This window comes from Tenebrio molitor, chromosome 1 (assembly GCF_963966145.1).
Source record: "Tenebrio molitor chromosome 1, icTenMoli1.1, whole genome shotgun sequence".
NCBI lineage: Eukaryota > Metazoa > Arthropoda > Insecta > Coleoptera > Tenebrionidae > Tenebrio > Tenebrio molitor.
This window is the reverse complement of record NC_091046.1, coordinates 25,982,582-25,997,870: the sequence shown is the minus strand read 5'-3', so window position 1 is coordinate 25,997,870 and position 15,289 is coordinate 25,982,582. Positions and strand designations below refer to the sequence as shown.

The 15,289-nt window shown below is 34.3% G+C and overlaps 1 protein-coding gene and 1 long non-coding RNA gene across 2 annotated transcripts; one reads left to right on the top strand and one right to left on the bottom strand.

The window, feature by feature from the left end:
• Window positions 1–2,396: 2,396 nt before the first annotated feature.
• On the top strand, window positions 2,397–3,989 carry LOC138137492 (uncharacterized). The gene is made up of 3 exons (XM_069056912.1): window positions 2,397–2,966; window positions 3,019–3,692; window positions 3,764–3,989. Exons 1-3 carry the CDS (start codon window positions 2,692–2,694, stop codon window positions 3,946–3,948), a joined length of 1,134 nt encoding a protein of 377 aa, XP_068913013.1. The 5' UTR covers window positions 2,397–2,691; the 3' UTR covers window positions 3,949–3,989.
• LOC138137498 (uncharacterized) lies at window positions 3,694–4,166 on the bottom strand. Its single transcript, XR_011161763.1, has 2 exons — window positions 3,993–4,166; window positions 3,694–3,937 (listed from the first exon to the last, which is right to left on the bottom strand). It is a non-coding gene; the product is annotated as an uncharacterized lncRNA (long non-coding RNA).
• Window positions 4,167–15,289: the final 11,123 nt, after the last annotated feature.

Sequence of the window (15,289 nt, the reverse complement as noted above, 5' to 3'; positions counted from 1 at the left end):
TTGTGGAACATTTCGTTTAGCAAATTTAGAAAAAGAAAGTGATGTTGCTGCATTAATTTTTAATGATAAATATGAGCAATCCGGTTATAATTGTTATGTACCGTGTGAGCAACAATTACTGTTTGAGTTGGCAGTAAATTCTGGTAACTTTTGGTGACTTTTATGTCATATTCCAAAGAGAAAACCATTTTATTAATAAACGATTACAAAAACCAAGACGTTTAAATTTGAAATGTATGCCAACTATCAATAAGGTCAATAAAACAAACCGAAATAGGTACAATTCACAGTCTTGAAAATTTCATGTAAAATTTTTTATTGCCAACTGAAACAGTTATTGTTGTTCACCCGGTATTTATTGTATAAGTGTTTTAGATATCATTTTATTCACGCAAGAATGTTTAAACGCAAGAGCTTGCTCGAGGGTTTAATTTTCTTAAGTGAATAAAATGCATCTAAAACACGCATGCAATACAACGTTTTATCCACAATCACACTCATTTAGAATCAGAATCGCCGAAATTTGATCTGATGTTATCCAAAATTAATTTGACATTTCACTCTGAGAGCGACTGTCACCTCAAAAATCATTGAAATTTCGCATTAACTAAAAAAATATCGGGAGGTGTTGGATCGGTTACTATGTATTTTCGATTGTTTATCGACTCCATTTGTAAACATTCATTTTTGAAAAGTGGAAAAGATGGAAGAGGTTTGTGAGAACGAGTTAATTCCTGAACAAATACTTGAAGAAGCTCAGAAAGCAACTTTAAATTTATTGCCGTGAAAGTCAAAGGACGCCTACGAAAAAGTATTTGTCGAGTTCAATAACTGAAAAGAAAAAAATGGTGTAAAAGGAGCAATAAACGAAGAGGTACTCCTAGCATATTTCTACAATGTTAATGAAAAGTTTGCGGTATCATGTATGTGGACAAAATTTTCAATGTTGAAGGCGACATTAAAAGTGCACAGAAATATCGATATCTCAAAATACAGCAAGTTGATCGTCTTTTTGAAAAGTAAGTCTCGCACCTACAAACCTAAGAAGGCCAAAATTCTTGAGAGCGAACACATAGCAATTTTTGAAGGAGGCTCCAGATGAAAAATATTTGATGGTGAAGGTAATAGTTGTGATTTGTGTTTGTTTGCACTCAAATTTAGAGTTTCCTTCTTAGGTGGGACTTATAATGGGTGTAGCTGGCGTTTGTAGATGTAATGAGTTGACGTACTTGAAAATTGAAAATGTCCAAGATAAGGAAAATATTTGTTTATTACGATTGTTGACACAAAAACCTACGTTTCACGAAGTTTCACAGTAATGGAAGAGGGTTTTTCTGTTAACGCTCTGGACATGTGTAGAAGGTATATGCAACTACGCCAGCTTCTATTGCTTCCCAGGGCAGATTTTGTTTACGGTATACAGATGGAAAATGTAAAACCCAATCTGTGGGTATCAACACTATGTCAAGAATACCTGCTACAGTGGCTTCCTTTTTGCAATTACCAGATGCTAGTTCCTATACTGGTCATAGCATGAGACGCTTTTCAGCTACATTATTGGCTAATGCTGGTGACGATCTTATGGCCATCAAACGTCACGGTGGATGGAAGTCGTCTAATGTCGCAGAAAGCTACGTTGAGAATTCTTTATCAAATAAATTGAAAACAAGGGAAATGATTCAGAAAGAGACTGTCAAACAAGTTGCAATGAACCGGTGAAACTTCTTGTGAAAGTTCAATTCCAGCCACGGTTGAAGTTAATTTGTCTTCACCAATAAAACACAAAAAAGAATAACAATGTTTTGTCTATTAACGTAAATATTAATGTAAATCTTAACAAATAAATAAATTCATTTTGAGTGTTTTATGGCGTGTTTTATGACTTATAAAACACTAAAGTTTTATAGACCACATTAAAGGTTGTCAAGCAATTGAATTATTATAATATAGTGATTGTGGATAATAGTTATTTATGATGTAAGTGTTAAAAGTGAGATTTTATTTTGTAAGTGGGGTAGATTGGGAAACGAGCGCAGAGAGTTGACCAATCCCACGAACAAAATAAAATCACTTTTAACACGTCCATCATACATCTATTTTTTATACAACTGGTTTGCATTGCATTAAAAAACGCAGTCGTATTTTTGATGTTTATTTTAATTTCTGCGGCAAAAATCAGGTAGCTAGTCTTGTATTGACATTTGTTTATTAGAAACGTCAAAAAAGTTTTCATTACGTTTTGTAAAACACTTTCAGTTCCATATTATTGCATTCGTAAACATGGAATGCAAAGAAAACGACGTTAACGATGCCGATATCGACGACAGATTTCCCGCAGATATTGAAAAAGCGGCAAATAGAGCCACTTTAACATTTATAAATAAATAAAAAATAACTAGTGTTAATAGTTATTTATGGTATAAGTGGGTTATTTAAGATATTACCCACGAGAGGTATTTGTAACCTACGAGGGCTTGCCCGAGTAGGTTATTACCTCAAGTGGGTAATACTTAATAACCCACGTATGCCATACAACGTTTTATCCAATATTCCAAAAATTTTTAGATAATAACATTATTAACGAAAATCTGCTCCCGTGTTCGGTTATGATGATTAATGAATCTAGTGTGTATTTTAAGTCAAACATGACAACCGTTGCGATGTTATTTGTTTATAAACAACAAACAAGGCATGAAAATGGAAATATTTGTGCCAGAAGATGTGTTAGAAGAGGCTCAAGAAGTGGCTGGTAATTTACTACCGGCAAAGTCGCGTGAAAAGTATGAAAAGCAATTTGCGCACTTTGTTACCTGGAGAAAAGCAAGAGGAGTTCGTGGAACAAACGAGGACATTCTTCTGGCTTATTTTCGAACCCTTTCTGATACCTGTGTGGGGTCCTCTTTATGGTGTAAGTACTCTATGCTAAAAAGTACTTTGAAGATTGAGGAAAAAGAGGATATATCGAGGTAAGTGATCCTGTTAGATGCAATGCTTTCTTTAAGCCATAAAACATTTCAGATTTTCCAAGCTACAAGCGTTTTTGAAGAGAAAATCTTCCAATCATAGAGCAAAAAAAGCAAATGTTCTTGAAATTACACATATTGATAAGTTTTTGGGTGAAGCTGATAACAACGAGTACCTAATGATGAAGATTGTTTTAATAATGGGCATATTTGGAGCGTGTCGATGCGACGAGTTGGTAAAAATGAGTGTAGATGATGTTACAGAGGTTGGTACATATTTAAGCATAGATATACCGATGACGAAAACGGACAAACCTCGTCGGTTCGTCATTGTTAAAGAAGGTTGTTCAGCAGATCCCATTGCTTTATATCAGAAGTATATTTCTCTTCGTCCAGCCAACATCAAACATAATAGACTCTTTCTACGTTATGCAAATGGCAAATGTACCGTTCAACCAGTAGGAATTAATAAAATTGCAAGCATTCCCAGTGTTATCGCATCGTACCTGAAATTAGAGCACCCTGAAACCTACACAGGTCATAGCTTAAGGCGATCCTCCACTACGTTACTTGCAGAAGGTGGAGCAGATGTCATTAATCTTAAACGACATGGTGGATGGCGATCTTCTAAAACAGCTGAAGAATATGTTGCCGATTCAAACAACAGTAAAATAAAGATAGCAAAGACAATTATAGGAATCAATAGATCTTCTTTCAATGATTTGCCAGGTTAGCTATATTTTCTATTTTAAATTTTAAAATTAAGATTACATAAAACTAACCAAAACATTTGTTTCAAGGTGAAAAATATACCAGGATTGTAAATGAGAATTCGGTGGCCAGCACAAGTACAGGTGATTCTGTAACGTTAAAACATGAAGCTTCTGATTCGCAAGGCGTTGAGTCCAGAGAGATTGCTGGAATTCACTTTCACGGTTCACTTTCAAATGTTCATTTTTATTTTGCACAGAATTCTGAAAAATAATTTCAAATTTGATGTATCTTTAATAAAGTGTTCAGAATATGTACCTAAATTTTATTTCATCCTATAAGATAAACAATGGGTTATGGATGTTAATAACCCACGGTGCTAATGGCAACGTGGGTTATAACAAACAGACTAGTTATAGCCCAGTTTACTTAATTAAAACTAACTAGTAAAACACGATATTACTATTGAATATTGGATAAAAGATTTTTTTTTACTAGTGTTAAAAATACCGAGCTCGTAGAGCGAGGATTTTAAGACATCTAAGGTTGTTATGATTCATAACATCCGTGGTCTGTTCAATAGTTTACCGGTTTCAGAATAAGCCGAAGACAATTTAAAACAATTAGATCCACAAAACTCGTTTTAAAATAGATTGAGTTGATCGCGTTTGCATGATACGTTCAGGTGTCATAGTTACATTTGGTCGTTTATACAGACATTTCGCAAAATGAGTTTGAATGACTATTCCATTCACCTGTCATTTGTTAAAAATGGACCAATAAAAACACAAATTTTACACATTTGTTACCATGGTTTCAAAAAATTGGACCGAATATTCCCACTCGTGGAAATTGTATCGATAATACCACTAGTGATCCCAGCGGTAATTTTTAACAAATGAATGCAGCTTCGAGAATTGCTCCCACGGTAAGTTATAAAGAGCTATTTTTAATCAAATTAGCTTCCACTAAAAACGTCACATTTAATGTCAGTTGTATAAAAAAGCTTATTTGCATTTCTTAAAATTTATATTACCAACTTTTAATAAATTCAACGCTTTTTCCAATAAGAAATTTTTTTAATTCATTTGCTCTACAAAGAATGTCTTTCGTATTTAAAGTCAGTAGCATTAAATTTTGTAAAATCCCATTATGTTAATGATGAATTAATCATTAAAATTAATATTTTGCATCCAGAATATCTAAAACCCCTAGAGGCAGTATTAATTGGAAATGAAACTAGGTCTTTAATATTCAATTTTGAAAAATCCATGCAAGAAAAATTTTACCAAAAAGCATTCCAGGAGTGTCTTAGTAGGTTTCCTTTAAATAAATTATACCAGAGTTTTGACTTCTTAAATCCTAAAACGGCTTTAAATGTTGATGCCCCTATAGTAGACTTGAATCCACTTTCTGATTCTTTTAATTTGGAAAAAGATGGAGTACTGTTCAAGAATTAATTAAAATAAAAACAACGTTTGATGAAACAGAAAATGTAAATCTAAGAAAATTAGATGTTTGAGAATTTTGGCTACATTTATAGCTAGCGATATTATGACTATCATAGCCACCGCAGATGTCGGTTTGAAATCCGAGCTCGTAGAGCGAGGATTTTAAGACATCTAAGGTTGTTATGATTCATAACATCCGTGGTCTGTTCAATAGTTTACCGGTTTCAGAATAAGCCGAAGACAATTTAAAACAATTAGATCCACAAAACTCGTTTTAAAATAGATTGAGTTGATCGCGTTTGCATGATACGTTCAGGTGTCATAGTTACATTTGGTCGTTTATACAGACATTTCGCAAAATGAGTTTGAATGACTATTCCATTCACCTGTCATTTGTTAAAAATGGACCAATAAAAACACAAATTTTACACATTTGTTACCATGGTTTCAAAAAATTGGACCGAATATTCCCACTCGTGGAAATTGTATCGATAATACCACTAGTGATCCCAGCGATAATTTTTAACAAATGAATGCAGCTTCGAGAATTGCTCCCAAATGGATTCACGTGTCTTTTTGTGTTGTTGGAAACATTTTCTTCGATTTCTGCGTTAATTTCTTCTTCCGATTTGCTGCCAAATTGCCAAAGTTGGTTCATGGAATAGTCCTCCGAATACAACTCGTAGTACAAATTATGTAGATTATTTTTCAAAATGGTTTCACTCATTCAATTGTGCTTGGGAATCTCAATCGTACTGACGCACTCGTGGATTGATTCCCAAGCACAATTGATAATTCGTGACCAGTTTGAAAAATAATTGACATAATTTGGACTACTCGTGGTATTATATATGATAGTGTTTTACCGGAAAACGTCTTAAATGAAGAAGAACAAGCTTTAAATAGCTTAATACCAGAAAAATCGAAAGGCAAGAGGTACTTATCTGAAATCATAGACATTCAAATAATGGCAGGATCTAAATAAAGTTACAACTGTAAATGAAATTGATGTTGGCGTATTTTCACGAACTGGTAAGTCCTCATAATGTAGTTTCGTAGTGTATTTATCTCTTTGTTTATACAGTCGAAGAAACCCCTCATCATTATGGACGTACCACTCGATGCTACGAAGTGCAGTTCATTTTTACTATGCCATAGCTCCGTCTATTTAAATAATTATTATTGTTTTTAGTTCCGTCTGTTTGAATTAATAATAAATCAAGTTAGACATTGTCCTTCATTTATTGATTGTTGTTGACATATCACTATGGCAATATTACCCTACAGCTTAACTGTACTAGTACAGTGATGACTGACCTACCATCCAACTTTTGTGAATGTAAACCAAGGCTTACTATACTGAAACCGGTCTTTGGTAATATAATTAGCTCTTACTGTTTTATGTGTGCCACATGGCAATGCTGAAGTGGAACGAATTTTCTTATTGTTAGCCGATATGAAAACCAAAAAGAGAAACAAATTGAAACCAGATACTATCACGGCATTGATGAGAATTCGTTTAGATTTAATTCATAAAAATTATTCCTGTTTCAACTATCCATTAAATCAGCATCATTTTGCAAAATTAAACACAAATATGTATCAAAATAACAACAATGCAGTATTAGTAAACCAACTAGATCTCGATAATGATGAGGATGACGTTTTATTCAATGTCTGACTGAATATTGACTGATTAGTTTTTTAGTATTACCTTGAATACTTACTTTTTTTATAAAATATCTAATTGTTGTTGTTTTTTGTGTTCAGTTTGATGTTCTGTTATTATTGTAAGAAAGTGTAAGTATATGTACATTTTTTTTATATAAAAAGAAAATTCTTGTTTTGATATTGAAATTTTTTGCGTAACACAAAATTAACTTTCGTGGCACCAAAACTGGAGAATGGTGACATCTTTTGTTTTTCGCGAGTTGGCAACAGTGGATCCTGGCCGCATAGTTTCTCGACCGCCCTCGGTGGAAGGCCTCTGTTTCATCTGCTGTTGTCTCAATAGGGGCGATTCGGAGGAGACAAATTGAGGGCACCGTACCCATAACGAGTTAAGGTGCGTACAGACATGCAACAGAACATCGTAACCCAACATCGTCGCGTAACAATTTTTTGTTGCGCGTCGAAGATACGGTGTTCTTGAGGTTGAGACGCAACAGAACATCCATCGCCGCGTATGATGGGCGCGAACATAATGCCGTTCCACCAGTCTTGTAGTTAGTCGTTCGACGCAAAAATGGAAATAAAATGAATTTGTAAAAATGAATATGTTTCTTAACAATTGCAATAAATTGTGGGAAGTCTAATAAATATTAGCCTAAGGCTATGGGTTTCAAAACTAAAAAATCGGGCGCCAAGTCTTATAATTCTAATAGTCCACGACCATGCTCTTCTAAAATCGAACCTGGGAAGAACACATACAGCTACATTCGCTAATTTATGAAATTGAAGAAACACCAAACTGTGCGATCCCGAGTGTCGGTACTATTTTAATTATACCGTTCTCATTTGAGAAATAATCTCGGGTGCACTTACAAATCATGAATATTGGATTTCAAATTAAAAATTGATTTGTTTAGATACGTTGAAGTACACTTGCTTTCAAAACTTTCGCGTACACCTATTTTTCGCTGTATTAAATCAAGGTAGTATTTAATCAACCCTGACATTTAAACTTTTGAAAAGTCAAAATGCTTCGACTGACAGAGCAAGACAAAGTTTTGATGCTTTCCAAATTAGAAGAAGAGTGGTGCATAAGAAGGGGTGCTACTCATAATGCGCTAAATAAAAGCACTGTTCTATAAGTACAGAAGAGGTGGGAACAAGAAGAGACCGTGAGTAGAAGACCGATCATAATTTTTTTAATTGCTGTCAATGTCATCCTTAACCTAATCTCAAAATTACCCGTTCACACTGCTTAAATTTTGCAAAATCGTTGTTGCTTGATTTTGAATGTGTACGCGAAAGTTTTGAAACCAAGTGTACAGTTGTGGCCGTTGAAAACTCAGACACTTTGACAACGCCAAACTTTTAGCTTTGTAAATGGTATTGAAAGTGACGTTTCTCAAAATGTCACTCACACATTATCCACATTAATTTCTCTCGCAGTGGCTCTTATACTCACACCGTCCCTTAGTCAAACAGATTTTTGCAAATCAGATAATTGCGGCATTTCAAAAGTTACGCGCGATTCTGACCTAATATGTCAAATACTGACACTGACTTTATAATCCTTGATGAAAATCCTGTTTACGCTAATCAAATTTCGGAATTTATACAGAGTGTTTAAATCTTTCCTGTCTGAGATTTCAACGGCCGCAACTGTACATATTACTATTGACGAGACCACTTTGAAGATAATATAATATAATAATAGGTTTATTAACGGCAAACAATACCATGTAACAGTGGAGAACAAATAAAGAAAAAAAAAAAACAAATACAATAACATAACAAAAACAATAGGTACTTTTGACAACTCCGTAAACAGCGTTTCTTAAACTAATTTTAAAACTATTATATTTAATATTATAAAATTCAACATTATGAGAATGTAAATTAACATTCCTGCAGATTCTGGATAAAGGCGACCTTAACCTATAGTTGGTTCTATGATAAGGAACAACTAACAGATGTACACTTCTGAAATTACATTGAGGCACATGAAGTAAAAATAAGCCTAAGATTGACGAACATGTAATCATATAATTAATTACTTTAAAAAAGAAGCATAAATCCAATTGAATGCGTCTGTTCCCATGTATGTGCATGGCGATAGAGGCAGTCGTTGGCAGGTGAGTTCAACTTTTGTGGTCCTCTGAGTAAATACTAAAAGGTCAACTCTTTGTTTCATTGCAAGTACGGTTCAACTCCGACATTATCCGATAATTTTCTTGAAAAAACATTGACGAATGGAGAATATTTTCCATGCTTACCCGTTGTGGTTATTATGAAGGTTATGTAGAAAGGGCCGATTACGTTTGCAAAGTACATATGGGGCTGGTTGTTACAGTCTTGACGGGGTCACTTGTTACATTGTAACTGCCAACCCCGTGCGATATTTCGGTATGAAATCGGAAAGTAAGTGATCCTATTAATGATATAACAGAGTGAGGAACTACAAAAAGAAGACGGCTAGAGGTAGAGCATCGGAGGAAATTAACCATCTCGCGGCCTTTGAGGTTCTACAGAACAAAAGATCGCTTCGCAAAGTAGCTGAAGAATTCGAAGTAAACTGTACGAAGCTTGATTAAAGATTTTGCAAAAAAAAATGAAAAATGGATGTAAGTTGCGGTGACAAATTCACTCGTTATGAAAATAGTTGATATTGACCAATAGTGAAAATGCATCTTCCGTCGACAAAAATCTCCCTTCCGGCGAAAAAGAAGGTTGACAAGGCTTTTGTTTTTGTTGGTAACACAAATTAATGAACAAAATCTCAGAAAATTATTTTGACATTTTCCGAAATGGATTTAAAAAATCGTTTTAGAAACGAATCCAGCAGTGATATTGACTACAGTGTGAATACAATTTGGAATACAACAGCTAAATTATTATTATTATATTTAATCCGTTTTGTGATGTTGTTCCGCATGTTTGTTTGAATTGTTCATTCGCGAATTTGTCACTTATAATTACACGAGAGCTTTTTTTTTGTCGAATTAAACTTGACATTTCAATGAGAATTTTGTTGCCTGGCAGTTTAACTGAAAAAAGTCCGTAGGACGAGTAATTTCTTCTGACAGTTTTTTGAGTTTAATTGCAGGCAACAAAACTCGAATTATAAATGTCAAGTTTACTTCGACCCAAAAAAAAAGCTTGAGTGTAATTCGGTAAGACAATTTAATTAATACGGAAAACTACGATAAGACCTACTAGAATCAGACGCTTTCAAAGGTTAGGTTCCGTTTTGTCGCTAGAAAAGTTAGGGCAAACTTTTTTCGCTGTCATAATGACAAAAACACCGCGGCTTATGGGATTTTTAGTGTATGAATTAAATTGTCTAGCCAAATATAAGTCGACTTGCCATTTTTTTCGGAAAATTTTTATTTTATTAGAGTTATATTTGGCTACACAAATTCGCGAATGAACAATTCAAACAAAGATTCGGACCAGACCTGACAATAATTGAAATTAATGTTTGTCAATAATTCTGTGTTATTATTTTTACAGTCCTAAATCCTAATGTCGGGTATGTCAGACATCGGCAGGTTTTTCCTAATGATAATGGAAGGTCAAGCTACCTAATCGACGCTCCCAAGATGTATTTTGGTCTTTCAACAAAAGAAGTGAGAAGACTAAGCTACGAATTTGCCGTTCAGAACAACATACCGGTGCGTGAAGACTGAGAATAACATGGCATCCGCTGACTGACAAACCTTAGTCGGCCCACCAGTTTCAACAGAGAAAATGTCAACAAGTTTTTTGACATGCTACACGAAGTAATGAGCCGCTACCATTTTGATGTCAAGACATCTACAACATGGATGAGACTGGAATAACAACCGCGCAGCGACCAGATAAAATCATCAGGAAAGGAGTCAAACAAGTTGGATCCATTACCTTTGCTGAAAGAGGTACTTTGGTGACATTAGCCCTAGCAGTTAACGCCAGTGGAAATGCAGTTCCACCTATGTCGTGTTCTGTCTGGCAACAGTACTTCACCAACATTTGCATTGTATTTGCATTTGTCAAATATCAGTGATCTAATTTTATGACAGTTCAAAAATGCGTTATCGCATTGTAATATTACAGCCCTTTCACAATGACGTTAACGTTATGTCGATGTTAAAACGTTAATGTTAACGTTAGATCTAATTACATGTATTTTAGAATTTTTTTAAAATTATTTCCGTTGGCTAATGTTAGAATGTAACGTTAAGAATCCAGAACATTAGAGTTTTCGCGTTACGTTCCGTTAAAATAACCGGTACGCTATTCGTGAACAATTACCGCAATCGCTTATTGTAATAATGAATCGGTTACGCTATTGCCTAGCAACACCGGCGTTAGCGCGAAAACTCTCTATTAATAGAGTTTTCGCGTTACGTTTTTCAGATAACCGCGTCTGGAGCTTGACGAAAAAAAGCAAAAATTAGAAGAAAAATATGAATTAGAGAAACGGGAACGCGAAAGTAGGTTGTTGTTAGAAATCAAAGAAAGGGAAAATAATTTGCGGATCGCCCAACAGCAACAAGAGTTAATAAATTTCTTCGTTCAGAATTTTAATAATAAAAATTGAGTTTATAATGTTAACATGTTTTTAATTTATGCAGTTAAATACTCTTCTAATTCTGGAGGATTTGTGTTTGCAGTTTGTCCACCGTATAAGCAGGTGTGACAGTTTGTAAATAGCATTGCTGTCTTATACAGTGTGGAATAAAATGATTTACATCTAGTTACCTTTGGAATTTTTGCACATGTAAATTTTCCTGTACCGCTCTACTTTTTTTTTGAAGTGCCGAACTATTAGTTCTGTCAATAAATGTCATCAATGGAATTGACAATTGTTACAATTTACTAAATTGAATTAACAAACGTTGGTGGCCACTTTCAACACTAGCTGTGACTTGCTTTTGTTAGCTCCTTTTTAATTTTAATCTCAACTTTGCATTCATATCATCCCTTCGCAATAAATCACATTTAGAATTTTGGAATATTTTGAGGTTAGGCTTTCTTTTTCTTGTAGAGCGGCATTTCGTATTTTTACAAGGGTAATGCAACGGTAACTAGATGTAAATCATTTTATTCCACACTGTACATTATTCCAACGTTCTGCAACAATAGTTTCAGATTTTTTTTGATATCTAAAAATGCAAAATCGCTTATAATTTTTCCAAATCCCCACTCAACAGCTTCTCTCATTGAGCTCATGCGGGTGTTAAAATTTTGTTGCTCTATTGTGATTGTGAATCTTCTACCAGGAAATGGACATAACAATAACTCTTGAATGGGATATGCAGGATCTCCATAGAGCACGTATTTTTCGTTTTCTCCAAAACGAGCACACTGCTCCAATTGATTATATAAATTGGACTCTCTAAAAATTCCTGCGTCGTGTCTTCTACTAGGGTAAGGTCCCATCAGGCTAGCTATTATGCCATCTGGACCGGTTATTTTAACGGAACGTAACGCGAAAACTCTCTATTATAGTTTAAAACCACCTTGGGGACTTAAAAACAACGGTGCTCATTACTAATAATAATATTTCGGGTGCTTTGCTGTGTTCCGGACTATTGAAACTGTTATAAGGTTATATGGTTATAAAGTAACGGGAGGTAGGCATTTCCAACTTAAATATAACAAATTTGTTCTCCCCATTGCCTAAATCCCACCCCATTTCTTGTAACTTGCATCCCAGTTTCAATATTCGTTTTTAAAGCTAAAAGATTTTCCCCAGTGTTTCTGTCGTCATTACTAACTTTGATTATTTCTTCCCAAAGTGTAATTTCTTCGTAATTAGAAGTTATTGGCACCGCGTTTGAGACAAGTCTCTTCATTGATATCTATTCCCCTAAAATGTTTAGCATAAGCATGGCTGCTTTTGCGATTTCTTCACTCTTCGATTTTTAAAATCTCTTTCCAAAATGGGCTTCGTTTCCTCATTTGATGGAAACTTAAATAGAGGTACGTAATTTGAAGAAGAAGACGCATAATTTGAGTTGCAATTTGGTACGCAACACTTAAATGACATTTTTAATTCAGTTTGACGAACGAATTTGACCAAGGACTTGTCAAAATTTATTTTAAATGTCGAATTAGTTTCAAAATTTTGGGAATGGCCTACCAGGAAATGTGGCAACACAGTCTAGGTCCTGGCCTGTAAATACAGACCGCCTTGTATGAACACAAAAAATAAAAATAAAATAAAAAGTGAAAATTGTAACAACCAAACCCTACATGATAAAATGGTGCCATTCAAAGGCCGCTTGAATGTCAAGCAATATATGAAAAACAAACCCAACCGATGAGTATAAAAATGTTTGCCATATGTGGCAAACATTGGTTCACTCTATGATTTCCTTATTTATCAAGAGGCTACAACTGAGCTTGACGAGATTGAACAAGGAGTTTTCGGTTTGGCTGGAGCAGTGGTTTCCAAGCTTAGCCAGCGAATATCCGAAAAAAATGTAATTCCAATTTGCTCCAATAGTTGCAAACCAAGGCCTACATCGCCAGAGCTGATAAATTTAAAAAGCCTTGTTTAAAAAAAAACAAGGAGATGAAACAAGCTGGCAGATGAGCCATGGAGGAACGTACAGGGTCATCGCAGTTAGCGTTGAAAACCACAGAAATTTTGGATGTGCTCCAGCTTCGCGACATGAGACAGATTAGTGTCGCCAATAAGTGGCGACACTACACTACCGATAGTTTTTACCGCGAGAAGAGAAATCTGTCAACTGTCGTTATTTACTTTTACTTGGACTCTGTGATTTCACGTAATCGTTTTGAGCGTTTCGTTGCGACTTTTTGATTTAACAGTTTACTGATTGAACTTTTTTAACCAAAACCAAAGAGTAAGGAACTATTCAAGAGAGGACACCTCTGATATTTGGATGTTTATTACTTTGACCTTGAGAGACTGTCCCTTTAAACGGGGGGGGCAAATCCGTATAAGAATCTGATCAGAAAACAAATCTGCTAATTGAAATTGGATAAAACTACAGAAATGTTTAAAAAAAAGCTAATGAAGTTCATATTATCTTTTGCTTCCACCGGATAGTTTATAAAAAAAATTAATGCGTATGTTTATTACGTATATTTATTAAAAAATTGTGTTATGTTAACACGTTTATTAACATTAATTAATTCAAAGCGTTGAAAATTGTTACAAGTTATAAGTTTACCAAGTTATCATATCAGAATTATGTTTAATAATGTGTTTTTTGTAGAATATGAGTTTAGTTTCCCAATTTCACACACTTTTGCCAACTTCAGCAGTAGAACAGAAACACAGATTAATTTGAATATATTACTAAAGATTCAGAACAATGCATAATTTACGAATTTCGAGGGTGTAAATTTTAAATATTCTTAGCCTAACAAATAATCTTATTAAATAATCTCTGAGAAAATTGTTGCAAAATACCTACATTTTAACATACAGGATGTCCCAAAAATAGCGTACCAACTACTTACTACCTTATCGAGGATGTTTAAATATATGTACATGAAAAAAATATGGAAAAAATGTTTCCGACAAAAAAATCTATTATTTTTATTATTATTATTAACGATAATACAATGTAAACAAAGATATATTCATACATCATTACCTTGTAATGTTACCGTAGAGGATTTAAAATAATTTTTTCGATTTCCAAAGCTTCTATATTCTCTATTATGCAAAATTAGATATTGATAGTGAGTGATCTTGTACTTCGTGATAATAAGTACGATTAACGTAGCTGTCATGACAATTTCATACATATATTTCAAAATAATTGACCTGTTAAGTGCCACTTTCAAAGACCGCCAAATCATCAAATAAGTGCAATAGAATTTTTTTAACATTTTTCTGGCGTTTACGGTAATCTCTTCTACACCGTAGTGCACCGTTAGTACGCCAATTTTGGGACACTCTGTATATTGTACATTTGATGGCCAACTTGCTTTTCACAAAAATGCTTTTCAATATTTTGAAAAAAATGTTTTTCGAGCGTATAAAATATAATTATAAAAAAATTCATGCGGTGTTTTTAATCCACCAAATGTAACGGGTGTTATTTTAAATTTGGTGTCGAAGTAGGCGTTGAACTGTCGATTGTGAACGCACTATACAGGTAACGGATCACGGATCAGCTGTTTAAATCTTACGCTTTTACACGAGTGGTGCGATCTCAATCGACCTCCCCAACGCCTACTTCGACGCCAAATTTTAAAAAACACCCTTTATAATATTTTTTGTTATACGCTTTAAAATGAATAAATAAGTATACTCCGTACTCTGATAGATTGCACGTTTTTTGACAGAAGACAGACACAGAAACTGGTTTGGCGGGAATTAATCTGCAGGGATACAACGGTTTTCTACATAACGTGAAACAATTGAGATGGAGAGTTTAGTATTTTTCACTGCTTTATGCTTTGGAACTAGAATTTAAAAACGTGCAATCTATCACCGTACGGAGTATAACAGTAACAGATTACAGACTA

What these genes read in the sequence shown, in the direction of transcription:
- LOC138137492 (XM_069056912.1), top strand. Translation starts at nt 2,692, where the DNA reads ATGAAAATGGAAATATTTGTGCCAGAAGATGTGTTAGAAGAGGCTCAA. An exon ending in GAAAAAGAGGATATATCGAG is followed by an intron (nt 2,967 to 3,018) that starts GTAAGTGATCCT and finishes AAAACATTTCAG; the next exon opens with ATTTTCCAAGCTACAAGCGT. An exon ending in TTCTTTCAATGATTTGCCAG is followed by an intron (nt 3,693 to 3,763) that starts GTTAGCTATATT and finishes ATTTGTTTCAAG; the next exon opens with GTGAAAAATATACCAGGATT.